This window comes from Ovis canadensis, chromosome 11, assembly GCF_042477335.2.
Source record: "Ovis canadensis isolate MfBH-ARS-UI-01 breed Bighorn chromosome 11, ARS-UI_OviCan_v2, whole genome shotgun sequence".
Taxonomy (NCBI): domain Eukaryota; kingdom Metazoa; phylum Chordata; class Mammalia; order Artiodactyla; family Bovidae; genus Ovis; species Ovis canadensis.
Window position 1 is genome coordinate 26,662,977 of NC_091255.1, and position 14,040 is coordinate 26,677,016.

The 14,040-nt window shown below is 47.8% G+C and overlaps 1 protein-coding gene across 1 annotated transcript; it reads left to right on the forward strand.

Annotated features, from left to right (window-relative positions):
* The first annotated feature begins 4,975 nt into the window (after positions 1-4,975).
* COPRS (coordinator of PRMT5 and differentiation stimulator) lies at positions 4,976-9,556 on the forward strand. Its single transcript, XM_069542689.1, has 4 exons — positions 4,976-5,196; positions 7,774-7,825; positions 8,207-8,428; positions 9,129-9,556. The coding sequence occupies exons 1-4, from the start codon at positions 5,098-5,100 to the stop codon at positions 9,296-9,298; spliced, it is 543 nt and encodes a 180-aa protein (XP_069398790.1). The 5' UTR covers positions 4,976-5,097; the 3' UTR covers positions 9,299-9,556.
* Positions 9,557-14,040: the final 4,484 nt, after the last annotated feature.

Below are 14,040 nucleotides of genomic sequence, written 5' to 3' on the forward strand. Positions count from 1 at the left end.
ACAACACGATTTGTGGTCATTTTTCTTTTTTAATTTTACCTTTATTATATATTTCTATGACTCTTAGTCTATTTTAGGACACCTTTATTATGAGCTTTTGTACCTTAAACGGTTGGTTGTGTGTCATTTATTCTAAAATAAGAAACATCTCTGTCTTCTCCACTAAGTCTTGGGAAGTTCAACATTTAAATCCTTAATGGGCTTTTTTTATTTTAGGAAAGGGCACATAAGAGATGAGAGTAAAAAGGATGGTGGTTGTCCTTCCAGCATGGCTATGAAGATGGGTCACCCTGGGGTCATCACATCCTGTACCTGGTTCTCACCATTGCAGATAATGAAAAGGCATGTAGCCAGTTCACCCTGAGCTCTGCTGATATGGTGGCTTCCAGCCACATGCGGGGACTTAAATGTATTTAAATTAGATAATTCATTTACACTGGACACATTTTCAAGTGCTCACCCAGCCCCATGGTTTCCTGAACAGCACAGATAACAAAACTTTTGTTTCTACCCATCAAATAAGGTTCTGCTAGACACTTCACCTAGATCCAGTTAGATCTGGGGAAACTGACTCATGCATCAGAAAAGAAGACAAATGGTCACACTCTCTTGTAGGAAAGCCTGCATAGAGAAGAAAATGTTACCTATCAACTGTGTTAGGCTAAATATTTTTCAAATGGCTTATGTAATGTATAAACAACATTCTTTGAGAGATTTGAAGGAATCGTGTAATCTCAGATTGTCATAAAATGGCCTGATGAACAAAGAATTCCAGCTTCCAGCTTTTCTGCTACTTTTACAGGTTAAGGTGATTATCACACCTTAAGCAGATTTGTTACAGAGGTTCAGGCAGCCCAGAGAGGGAAAGGCAGCAAGGGCTGCCTTTAGAATTTGCTGTTCCCCAGTTCAGGTGCTGCCTAACTTCTGCTGCCCTTGGCTGTAGAGGGCCAGACTTGGAGCACTGCAAGATAGGCGCCTAGGTGAGACTATGGGCACAGTGCAGGATGTTTAGGGTTACTGTGACCGAGTGTCATAGCTTATAGTTCAGTCACTGTTGTGTCCGACTCTGCGACCCCATGAATCGCAGCACGCCAGCCCGCCCTGTCCATCACCAACTCCCAGAGTTCACTCAAACTCCATTGAGTCGGTGATGCCATCCAGCCATCTCATCCTCTGTTGTCCCCTCCTGCCCCCAATCCCTCCCAGCATCAGAGTCTTTTTCAATGAGTCAACTCTTCCCATGAGGTGGCCAAAGTATTGGAGTTTCAGCTTCAGCATCAGTCCTTCCAAAGAACACCCAGGACTGATCTTTAGGATGGACTGGTTGGATCTCCTTACAGTCCAAGGGACTCTCGAGCCTTCTCCAACACCACAGTTCAAAAGCATCAATTCTTCGGCCCTCAGCCTGCTTCACAGTCCAACTCTCACATCCATACATGACCACTGGAAAAACCATAGCCTTGACTAGACGGACTTTTGTTGGCAAAGTAATGTCTCTGCTTTTGAATATGCTGTTCAGGTTGGTCATAACTTTCCTTCCAAGGAGTAAGCGTCTTAATTTCATGGGTGCAATCACCATCTGCAGTGATTTTGGAGCCCAAAAGCAAAGTCTGACATTGTTTCCCCATCTATTTCCCATGAAGTGATGGGACCAGATGCCATGATCTTCGTTTTCTGAATGTTGAGCTTTAAGCCAACTTTTTCACTCTTCTCTTTCACTTTCATCAGGAGGCTTTTTAGTTCCTCTTCATTTTCTGCCATATCTGAGGTGATATTTCTCCTGGCAATCTTGATTCCAGCTTGTGCTTCTTCCAGCCCAGTGTTTCTCATGATGTACCCTGTATATAAGTTAAATAAGCAGGGTGACAATATACAGCCTTGACATACTCCTTTTCCTATTTGGAACCAGTCTGTTCCATGTCCAGTTCTAAACTGTTGCTTCCTGACCTGCACATAGGTTTCTCAAGAGGCAGGTCAGGTGGTCTGGTATTCCCATCTTTTTCAGAATTTTCCAGTTTATTGTGATCCACACAAAGGCTTTGGCATAGTCAATAAAGCAGAAATAGATGTTTTTCTGGAACTCTTGCTTTTTCGATGATCCAGCAGATGTTGGCAATTCAATCTCTGGTTCCTCTCCCTTTTTTAAAATCAGCTTGAACATCTGGAAGTTCATGGTTCACGTATTGCTGAAGCCTGGCTTGGAGAGTTTTGAGCATTACTTTACTAGCGTGTGAGATGAGTGCAATTGTGCGGTAGTTTGAGCAACCTTTGGGATTGGAATGAAAACTGACCTTTTCCAGTCCTGTGGCCACTGCCGAGTTTTCCAAATTTGCTGGCATATTGAGTGCAGCACTTTCACAGCATCATCTTTCAGGATTTGAAATAGCTCAACTGGAATTCTATCACCTCCACTAGCTTTGTAGTGATGCTTTCTAAGGCCCACTTGACTTCACATTCCAGAATGTCTGGCTCTAGGTGAGTGATCACACCATCGTGATTATCTGGGTCATGAAGATCTTTTTTGTACAGTTCTGTGTATTCTTGCCACCTCTTCTTAATATCTTCTGCTTCTGTTAGGTCCATACCATTTCTGTCCTTTATCAAGCCCCTCTACATGAAATGTTCTCTTGGTATCTCTAATTTTCTTGAAGAGATCTCTAGTCTTTCCCATTCTGTTGTTTTCCTCTGTTTCTTTACATTGATCACTGAGGAAGGCTTTCTTATCTCTCCTTGCTTTTCTTTGGAACTCTGCATTCAGATGCTTATATCTTTCCTTTGCTTTGCTTTTCGCTTCTCTTCACAGCTATTTGTAAGGCCTCCCCAAACAGCCATTTTGCTTTTTTGCATTTCTTTTCCATGGGGATGGTCTTGATCCCTGTCTCCTGTACAATGTCACGAACCTTTGTCCATAGTTCATCAGACACTCTATCAGATCTCGTCCCTTAAATCTATTTCTCACTTCTACTGTATAATCATAAGGGATTTGATTTAGGTCATACGTGAATGGTCTAGTGGTTTTCCCGAATTTGGCAATAAGGAATTCATGATCTGAGCCACAGTCAGCTCCCGGTCTTGTTTTTTCTGACTGTATAGTGTTTCTCCATCTTTGGCTGCAAAGAATATAATCAATCTGATTTTGGTGTTGACCATCTGGTGATGTCCATGTGTAGAGTCTTCCCTTGTGTCGTTGGAAGAGGGTGTTTGCTATCACCAGTGCGTTCTCTTGGCAAAACTCGAATAACCTTTGCCCTGCTTCATTCCATACTCCAAGACCAAATTTGCCTGTTACTCCAGGTGTTTCTTGACTTTCTACTTTTGCATTCCAGTCCCCTATAATGAAAAGGACAGCTTTTTTGGGTGTTAGTTCTAAAAGGTCTTGTAGGTCTTCATAGAACTGTTAAGCTTCTTCAACGTTACTGGTTGCGGCCTATAAGGGTGTATGAAATGTTAAGAGTTTTGATCAATCTGGCTTGGTTTCTAATGGGTTAACGCTAAGACCTGGTTAGCTCAGGGGGGAGAGTCACTGGGCTCCTGAGTTGTCTCATCCATTTGTGGGAGAGTTGTAGCCTGATTCCAGCCCAAGTTCTAGAAAAACCTGTTTATAGAGAAGAGTAAAATGGGATTAGAGCTACAATTGCATAAAAAGTTTTTAAACTCTTATGCACTATTAGGTAGATGCAGGTCAATTGACTATTCTAACAGGTTTTGACTTCCAACAAACTGGAAAATTCTGAAAGAGATGGGAATACCAGACCACCTGACCTGCCTCTTGAGAAACCTATGTGCAGGTCAGGAAGCAACAGCTGAGAACTGGACATGGAACAACAGACTGGTTCCAAATAGGAAAAGGAGTACGTCAAGGCTGTATATTGTCACCCTGCTTATTTAACTTATATGCAGAGTACATCATGAGAAACACTGGGCTGGAAGAAGCACAAGCTGGAATCAAGATTGCGGGGAGAAATACCAATGACCTCAGATATGCAGATGACACCACCCTTATGGCAGAAAGTGAAGAGGAACTAAAAAGCCTCCTGATGAAAGTGAAAGAGAAAAGTGAAAAAGTTGGCTTAAAGCTCAACATTCAGAAAACGAAGATCATGGCATCTGGTCCCATCACTTCATGGGAAATAGATGGGGAAACAGTGTCAGACTTTATGTTTTGGGGCTCCAAAATCACTGCAGATAGTGATTGCACCCATGAAATTAAAAGACACTCCTTGGAAGGAAAGTTATGGCCAACCTAGACAGCATATTCAAAAGCAGAGACATTACTTTGCCAACAAAAGTCCATCTAGTCAAGGCTATGGTTTTTCCAGTGGTCATGTATGGATGTGAGAGTTGGACTGTGAAGCAGGCTGAGAGCCGAAGAATTGATGCTTTTGAACTGTGGTGTTGGAGAAGGCTCTTGAGAGTCCCTTGGACTGCAAGGAGATCCAACCAGTCCATCCTAAAGGAGATCAGTCCTGGGTGTTCTTTGGAAGGACTGATGCTGAAGCTGAAACTCCAATACTTTGGCCACCTCATGGGAAGAGTTGACTCATTGGAAAAGACTCTGATGCTGGGAGGGATTGGGGGCAGGAGGAGAAGGGGACAACAGAGGATGAGATGGCTGGATGGCATCACCGACTCGATGGAGTTGAGTTTGAGTGAACTCTGGGAGTTGGTGATGGACAGGGAGGCCTGGCGTGCTGCTTTTCATGGGGTTGCAAAGAGTTGGACACGACTGAGCGACTGAACTGAACTGAACGGGTTTTGAAGGAAAGTATGTCAATTGTGATTGGGTAGGGGTAACACTCAGGCGTTCCAGACCCAGCTAGTCCTCTAGCCCTGGGACCTGCATCGCCAGTGGCTACAAAAATTAAGATTCGGGACGGTTGGGTGGACTGGGCTTTCGGAGGCGGGCACTCCCCGCCCCTTACTCCGCCCCGTCCGTTGCCCCGCCCCTGGCTCCCTCTTGACCCCCCGCGCCCCGCCCCCCGGCCGAGAGCACCCCAGGCTGATTGGCCCTCAACGGCGTATCCTCGGGCCGGCAGCCAGGCCGGCGCGTCACGTGGCCGAGCGGCGACCTGGGCGCCGAGCCGCGGGCAGACAGGCATGGACCCTCCGACCGCCGGGGCCCAGGCGCTGGGGGCCGCGGAGCAGCCGCGGGGTCTGCAGCTGCCGAGCGGGCGGGAGGCGCCCCCGATTCCGGGGGTGAGCGCGGCGCGGGGCCTGGGCGCGTCCACCACCTGCGGTCGGCGGCGGGAAGTTGCGGGGGCTCGCGGGGCGTGGGCCATGGAACCGGGGAAGCGCTCCCGGCCCTCCTCGGGCAGCCCGGCCGTTTGGGCGCGCGCCCGAGCTGGAAACAGCCGGGCCGCGGGACTGTGGGGCGGGGCAACCTCGAGGACGTGGGTGGGCGCGCCGGGCTGGGAGAGCTGGCTGTTGGCTCCAGGGCGCCTTTGCGTCCTTGCTAAATGGGAGGTGATGCTGCTGACCGAGAGCTGGAGCTGCTGCTCGGGGGCCTGGGCTGGGGCGAGGTGAGGGCTGCGAGGAGAGCTACTTTCCCTGAAGGATCCGTGTCCCATGGTGGGGATGCTCAGCTAAGCCGGAGCACCGGATGATGGCTCCTGCGCGCTCTCCTTTCACTGAAACCAAAAGGCCGCGTTTGACGCAGGGTTTCTAGAAACTTGTTTTCTTTTGCGCGCCAGACAGCTCCCGGTTTCTGAAAGACTGCTATTACAGTCATGTCCTGCCCTTGTTCAATAATCCCTTTTAGACGGTGAGCTCCTTGAGGGTAGGAACGCTCTATTTAGTGCTGAAAACCCGGTGCGTAGCGTAGTGCCTGGCACTTCACACACGCATATTTATTAACTGGATGGAAGAGGAATGCTTATCTAAGCATCAGAGACATCCTAACCAAAATAAAATAGGAAAAATGTAGTGGTAGGCTTATAAAGAATATTACTTTACCGGGCAGGTAGGATGAGACTGATTTTGGCAGGCCACAGCAGGAAGGTTCCTGCACTTCCTCTCCGAGATGAGAGGATAGTGGTCGTGGCAGAGGCGTGGAGATGAGGATGTGCAGGGCAGATGGTTGGGAGCTTGGAGAGAGAACTGTGCTGCACAAGTTGATGGAGCCTGAAGGGACAATGTGGATGCCATGGCGAATTTTGTACTCTAGCAGTGGAGGCCTGTTGAGGTTTCTGGGCAGAGTGGTGATTTCCAGTGTGAGGCTGTGGCCAAGATGGATGAGTGTGGGACCCTGGTGGTCCAGTGGCTAAGACCCTGTGTTCCCAATGCAGGGGACCCTGGTGGGGGCTCTCATATGCTGTAACTAATACCTGGTGCAGCCAAATTAAAAAAAAGAAAACGTGGGTGAGTGGGAAGGCAGTTAAGGAGCTCTTGCAATAGAAGAGGTGAGAAGTCCCACTATTGGTCAGCAGGGGTGACCGGGAATTGTCACCGACTACTGGAGATGGAATTAGCTCATTAAATCCAGGTAGGACTAGGTTGTGAGCTAAGGAGCAGGTGCCAAGTACAGTTTAAATATAGGGGCAAAGAAGGTGGGTTTCAGCTGAATAAATGTTATATTCCTGCTGTGTGCTAGGTGTCTTCATCAGTGTTATCTCATTATAAACCTCCTGCTGGGTTAGAACAATTGTCCCCAATTTCCAGAGACAGAAACCCAGGCATGGTGGCTGAAGTGATGTGTCCCAGGTATACTCTGAGTGAATGGGATTGAAGTCACGCCTTCTCATGCAGGCTGTGAACATTTCTCGCCTCACTTAGAAAGACATCTTCACAGGTGATAGGATTTCAGGAACTCTCTCTTTTTTTGTTTTTGGCCGTACTGCCCAGATATTGGATCTTAGTTCCCCGACCAGGGATTGAACCCATGCCCCCTGCATTGGAAGCTTGGAGTCTTAGCCACTGGATTGCCAGGGAAGTCACAGGATTTCAGAACTTTTGCGCGGTGGGAGCAGAGAAACCTAGCGATGGCTATGAAGGAAGACGATTTCCCGTCAACCGCTGATTTCCCTTGAACAGCTAAAGCTCTTTAGTCCTCCTGTGTCAGTCAGGAGATGAAATCTGATAAAAGAGCTATTAGCTAGATAAAAAGTTAAGGTAAAAATGAACATGGAGGTATCCACTGCAGGGAAACAGCAACCGGCCCCAGGGCTGAGGGAACAAAGGGGTGAGATTGGAATGACTAAAATGTGCAAGCTCAGAGGAGAATTTCAGGGAGCTGAAATTCCAGCCTCTGAGGACGGGGTGCTGTCCTGGCTAGTTTGGAGTCTCTGAGCTTGGAGGAGGAGACCAGACCTCTCAAGACAGGGCCTGGTGAGGGACTTCCTTGGTGGCCCAGTGGCTAAGACTCCACGCTTCAATGCAGGCAGCCTGGGTTTGATCCCTGGTCAGGGAACTAGATCCCACATGCCAAAATTAAAGATCTCAAGTGCTGCAGCTTAAGAGGTGGTGCAGCCAAATACATATTAAAAAAAAAAAAAAAAAAAGATAGGGCCCAGCGAGGAGACTGGCTCTGTATGTGCTGGCAGCCTGTACACTGGATTCAGTAGGCACTCTGTGAAGGCAGGTGATCCTGCCGGCAGGGGTGATGCCCACAGGAATGGGAAGCAGCAAGTCCCAATGTAACAGGGCACAGTAGAAATGTGGGTTGCAGGGTCCCACCCCAGCCTCGCAAAGGAGGGTCTGAAAGGGTGGATATGGGGCTGAAATACTGGCCATTCCCAAGATATCCAAGTCCTGGGTCCTTGTTTCTTCTTCCCGCAGGCTGACCACTCCAATCAGGAGAGAGCGCCTGAGAACGCCACAGATCGGCTAGGCAAGTAGGCGACAGAGGCGGGGGTGGCTCTTGGGAGAGACCAAGGAAGTCTGTACTGTGAAAGCTTATCGTTTTCAGAAAACCTTTCCCTGCATGTCATTTAAACCACCTGAAAATACACACTGCCCGATTTCCTCATGTGAATGAAAAGATTGGTAATGAATGGCCTTGTTTAAGATAGAACATCTTATTGAAAATAAATTATCAACCCTACTTCTAAAACTGGGAACAGAACGACAGTTCTTAAATAAGTGCTCTGGTGGCTAAGGGGCTCCACACGCTTGTTACTGTTGCCGTCTTAGTAAGTTTGCCCAGCATCTTCCTAGCAGAACACGACCAGGTTGTTGTTTTAAGATGGTCTTCCTTTTGTCGATTTCTTAGCCAACGGAGCACAGAGCATCCCTCACGATAGTCCTGCCCACGGTGAGGGCACCCATTGTGAAGAGGAAGGCTTTGCTGAAGATGACGAGGATTCTGATGGGGAACCGAGTCCCTGGGAGCTGTCAGAAGGAATGCCGGGCTGTCTACCCAAGGAACAGGCTGGTGATCTTTTTCACGAGGACTGGGACCTAGAGTTGAAAGCAGATCAGGGGAATCCATATGGTAGGTGCAGGGTTTCTGGGGTCCTAGGCCAGGCTCTAGTGCAGTCAGAAAGAATCTGCCTGCCAGTGCGGGAAATGCAAGAGACGAGGGTTTGATCCCTGGGTTGGGAAGATCCCCTGGAATAGGAGATGGCAACCCACTCCAGTGTTCTTGCCAGGAAAGTCCCATGGACAGAGGATCCTGGCAGGCTACATATAGTCCATGGGGTCACACAGGCCAGGCTCCTGAGACCCTCCTACCAGATTAACCCCTAAACAGTTTGGAAGAGGGAGCCACATCTGTTAGCTTTGCCTCATGGTCTGAAATTTCTGTGACGGCTCCTCTTTCATATTGGAGGTAGGGGGTGGTGGGGGGAAGTGCCAGTTTTGCATTTTATTTTATAACAGTATGGGTCTGTTTGAATGTTGAAACAGCGTTACTCTCTCCAAATATCTTTGTATGAATGGAGCAGCCGCAGACAGAAGTGCTCTCAGTTGCTTTCTCTGCACTGCTGAAAACCTGTGTCAGAGAAGCGGGACTGTGGGTGGCCTCAGAGTGAAGGTGCTTGGGATTGTCCAGCAACGGAAGACTGTGTGCATACGTGTGTGCCTGCCTGTGCGTATGTTTAAGCAAAGACGTGCAAGTGTCTGTCCCCTAGATATTTCTGGGTCTGTCTTGTCACACTCCCTCCTTTTAATCTGTCTTTTAAAACTGCCTGCAGATGCTGACGACATCCAAGGTTGCCTTTCTCAAGAGGTCAGACCTTGGGTGTGCTGTGCCCCGCAAGGAGACATGATCTATGACCCCAGTTGGCACCATCCGCCTCCACTGATACCCCATTATTCCAAGATGGTCTTTGAAACGGGACAGTTTGATGATGCAGAAGACTGAGGGTGTCACTTTTGCCTGCTGGGTGGGCAGAGGGGCCCCTCAGGTCAAGGTCTCCTTTCTTTGAGGTGCGAGAAGTCACACCTGAGGAAACATTCCCAGTGATCCCCCAGTCAGGCGAACGGACTGGTGTTAAGTAAGGTCCTGAGTGCCCTGGTTCTGTTGTTGTTTTTATAAGCTCCTCCTTGGAACGTGTGCGTGTTTATGTCTGTGTTGGGGGGAGGAACTGTGTTCTTTATAAATAAAAGAAGAAAAAAGTCAGTGTGCTTTTGCCTACTTCCTCCCCCTTTTTCATTAGATAATTCTGAGCAAAGCTTCCTCTCCTTCATATGAAGCCCTTCAGTCCATTTTCAGGATGGATGCATGTTGAGATGAAAGATTAAACGACTCTGTGAAAGAAAACCATCTTTTAGTTTGGCCTCTGTGGATCTGGTCCTACTGACCAGAAGCTGAGACGCTGGTGACTACACGGCTGACTTCTATTCCTGTTCTGGAAAATTGACCATTTACTTAGTTAGCAAGGACTTTCTGCAGGCTGGAAGATGAAATGGCAAATTAATTAAAGCAGCAATTGTATAACCCTCAATTGGCCTGAAAGGATTTTACACTCTGTTTTCCATTTCATCTTCTAATCCTTAATAATTACATAAGTCACTTGAAAAAAATTTTTTTAACCTCATTTTAAAGAGGAGGAAAATAAGGCTCAAAAAAAAAAAAAAAGAAAAGAAGGCTCAAAATGTTTTGACCTCTCCCAGATCATATGGCTGGGAGACAGCAGAACTGTGACTTGATCCGATACATGACTCTGAAGTCTTCCCGTGGTTGCCCTCGTGTGTGTGTGTGTACATGTGTGTGTGTATGTGTGTGTGTGTACGTGTGTGTGTACGTGTGTGTGTGTACGTGCATGTGTGAGTCTGGAGGAGGGACCTGGCGGGCCACACCTCAGCAGGTTTGTGATGCCCCAGACCGAGTCAGTCACACTTGCCCCTTTGGCAGGCTGAGGAATTGCATCTTAACCTCCCTGCCCCCTTAATGAAACTGCATCAAGAAAAAGTTTCAGACTTGAAACCCTAAGTCAACTTCACAGCAGTTAAATGAGCAATGCACCATTTAAGCAATTTTTTGGAGGCTCCATAAAAAGTGTGCTGGGCTTCCCAGGTGGTGCTAGTGGTAAAGAACCTGCCTGCCAATGTAGGTTAGATGAAATAGAAGTGGGTTTGATCTCTGGGTCGGGAAGATCCCCTGGAGGAGGGCATGGCAACCCACTCCAGTATTCTTGCCTGGAATCCCATGGACAGAAGAGCCTGGCGGGCTACAGTCCATGGGGTCACAAAGAGTTGAACACGACTGAGCAACGAAGGACGCGTGCATAAAATGTGTGAATAAGGCAGCACCGTGTGAGGGAGGGCAGTGGCTTTGGCTGGGAGGAGCCCTCATGGCCACAGCTATCCTAGGGAGGAAAAAACGGTCCCTTCCGCTGTCCTTCCTGGAGAGAGAGTTGTAGCCCACAGCCCCACGCCACTCTTGCTGTACTCCCAGCGTCACAGCTGGTGAGACCATGAGTGAGTCTGATGTGAAAAGAGGACCTTGAGAAATTGAGCCAAGAAACACTGAGAGCTTGGGGACCACGGCAGAGTCGCCAAAAAGAAAACTGGTGGTATGGGCAGGTTATGTGGGTGCGTGTGCAGTTAGTCACGAGGCAGCTGAAACTGAGTAGAGACAGAAGTCACGAGGTGGGGGGATTCCAGGTGTGTCGGAGGGAAGGAAGAAAAGAAGCACGTGTGCGTGAGTGGCTGAGCAAAGAAAATCGACAAGCTGCGTGGTCCAGGGGATGGTGGTGCATTTGGATTCTTGCTGCTTTAAAAAAGTTTCTCTTTGCCATTCTTCGTGGGTCCTCCCAGCAATATTCTCTTAACGACATTAGAATGGTTTTTACCGTTGAAAGTTGGGTATGTCAGGAGAACAGGAAAAGAGGGGAGGGGCTAGTCAATTGTTCTGATTTAGGTCTCATTCTGATGCCCTCTTCTAGGGTGGATCAAACACAGAAGGGTATTGACAGGTGGGTGACTCCCCAGGCTGTGAACCCTGGTTATCGCAAGGGGGTGAAGTGCGAGTAAGAAAGAAGTAGGGACTTGGAAAAATAGTGATGATATAATAAGTGAAAATACAGACTCTAGAACCACTCTGATATTATTGGAAACCTGAAAAAATGGCATATGCAAGGGATAAGGATTAACATGGACAAATGGAGACAGTTTGATCAGACAGTGGAGGTGCTGGCAATTTGCTTTTGTATTTTTGTTTTTTTAATATAGATTTTGCAGTGAGGTATGTAAAGACACGTTGTTATCCTAAAACAAGATGCCTCCTCTGCCTTGTCGTCCCTGTTCTCTCTAACAAGTGTCACAGCACCTGCCCCCCTCTGCTGTAGTTGCTGGCGTTTGGGTCCACCTCCTTCCTCAGAGTGAGAGCTCTCTGAAGGCAGGACCATGTCTGACTCCTCAGCCTCCCTGTTTCTTTAAGACAGCGTATAGGAATAGGACAGAGAAAAACATCCAGAAGTGGTCAGATTTGTAATCATCCTTTACTCTGAAAGCCTTCAGTCAATGACCATGTAAACTTCGTTCTCCAAACACTATAGAGTGTGTGTATGACAAATGAGTTTGTAATACAGATTATCAGATAAACAACAAAACATGGTTATATAAGAAATAATTGAATCAAAAGGAAACGTCACAGTGACTTCTCACCAGCATCCTGTAGTGAAGAACTTCCATTTTTGGTACTCAAAAAATACAAAACGCAAAACCCAAAGCCAAAAAGCTACTATATATCTGAATCTCTGATTTCTGAGTTGAGACTTACAATCTCAGAATAGGGAGAGAACGTTTATGTTGCTTAGCTTGGTCTGCTCGTGTGTGGAGGAATCATCTCTGCTTACTTCCGGCCACGGGGAGCTCATTACCTCAGAAGGAGCCCATCCATTGCTGGTTAGTGCTACTTGCTGGAAAATTCTCTCTGGTATGGAGTTGGAATCTAGCCATCTGGTGGTCCTGGTCTGCACTGTGGTCCTGATGTTTTTTCCATTGTAGGAAATGAGCACTTGTATCCTCTCTCCAGCTTTTCCTTTTCTAGGGACTTGCAAATGTGTCTGAAATCGAGAGATTGGGGGAGAAGAAGGTAGAGGGGGGAAGGGAGGAGCGGGTGAGGGGGGAAGTGGGGAAGGGAATGTTTTGCGGGTTTGGCAGGCATTGCAGTGTTGAGAGAGGTTGAACTTGTTCAACGAGGGCATGTGGAATGGAAGAAGACCAAGGACAGAACCCTGGGGAGCATTAGTGATTACCGGGTAGACAGAAGGATCGGATCCTGAGGGCAGGCTGTGACCCAGGAGGAGGAAAACCCAGGTGAGTGTGGGTGCCCCCCAAGTGATATCTAAGGAGGAGAGACTTTTAAGGAAGAGGGAGTGGCCGTCTCTTCTGGAGGCCAAGTAAGATGCAGGCCGAAGAGGGTGTTGCGGGTGTGGGAATCAGAAAGCGCTCTGAGAACGTATTGACTTGGGGTGGGTGCAGGGGTGGGGATGGGGCATCACGGGCTAACGCATTTTGAGGGATGCACCCGAGCTTTTGGTGCTGCTGTTTCTCTCGGGCTGGACTGGGGGCAGTGGTGACTTCCGGCCAGCTTCTCTCAGAATGTGCAACCAGGCTGGGAAGAGGCAGTCAGTGATGGGAGAGAAAAGGAGTGGCCAGCGAGAGGGGCAGACATGGGAAGAGGCTGCTGGAGAAATGGAGGCAGGAAGGGACTGTTAGCGGAGACAGAAGGGAAACTCTTATTCTGGCGTTTCTTTCAAACAATCGCATTAACCAGGAAAGAAACCACAGCTGACCACTTTGAAAACTTGGGTGATGGAAAGGAGAGGAAAAATGTGTTTCTTGTGTGTCTGGATGACATTTCTGAAGCACCCTGTTTTCTCTCCTGCCCTGTCTCCACGCAAGCAGGCTCCTTGCCTTCATGCAGGCACATGACAAGAGTCGAAAACAGCCAAGACGTTTTTTGTTTTTTTTTTTTTTAGCTTCGGTTTTACAAAAAGGATTTTTAAATTAAAAAAGAAATGTGTATATATTTGGTAAGCAGGCAAAGGAGTTTGGGGCCAACAAACTATGACTCTTGTAGAAATTTGGGAAGAAAGAATTTTCCCCAGGCCAAAAAAAAAAGTCCCCTCGTCTATGAGAACGAAGATGGAGAGAACAAAGAGAGCACTCTGGAGACGCTAAGATCAGATGGAATTATGAACCCTATTTCTCAGTGTGCCCCCGGGGGGTTAAGTCCCCAGAATGATAGATGTTGCTGTTTCTAGGCAGTCAGGACCATCTCCCAAAAGATGCCCAGGTCTTGAGCATGCAGAGGACTGCAGGGACCCAGAGGGGCCATGGGACAGAAAAGACCTGTGAAGGTGGATATCGGATGATGTCTTGCACTGCTTGAGGTGCTTGAGAAAGTGTGAACCCCAAAAGGTACACATGGAAGCTCAGGGTCGGAAACTGGAATGGTCAAAGAGACGACTGTTTTGCTTCTTGAGCCCCTGAAACGTAGAATTAACAGAAGCCAAGATGACAATGAATTACTGCTGGGGGGAGGGGGGTCAGATCATCAGGTAGGTATGACAGCGTATTGAAAGCATCATCATGGGCTGATTCCTATCAGAGCGCTGATAATTTTTGCTTCATTTTTATTTTCTCTCTGGATGA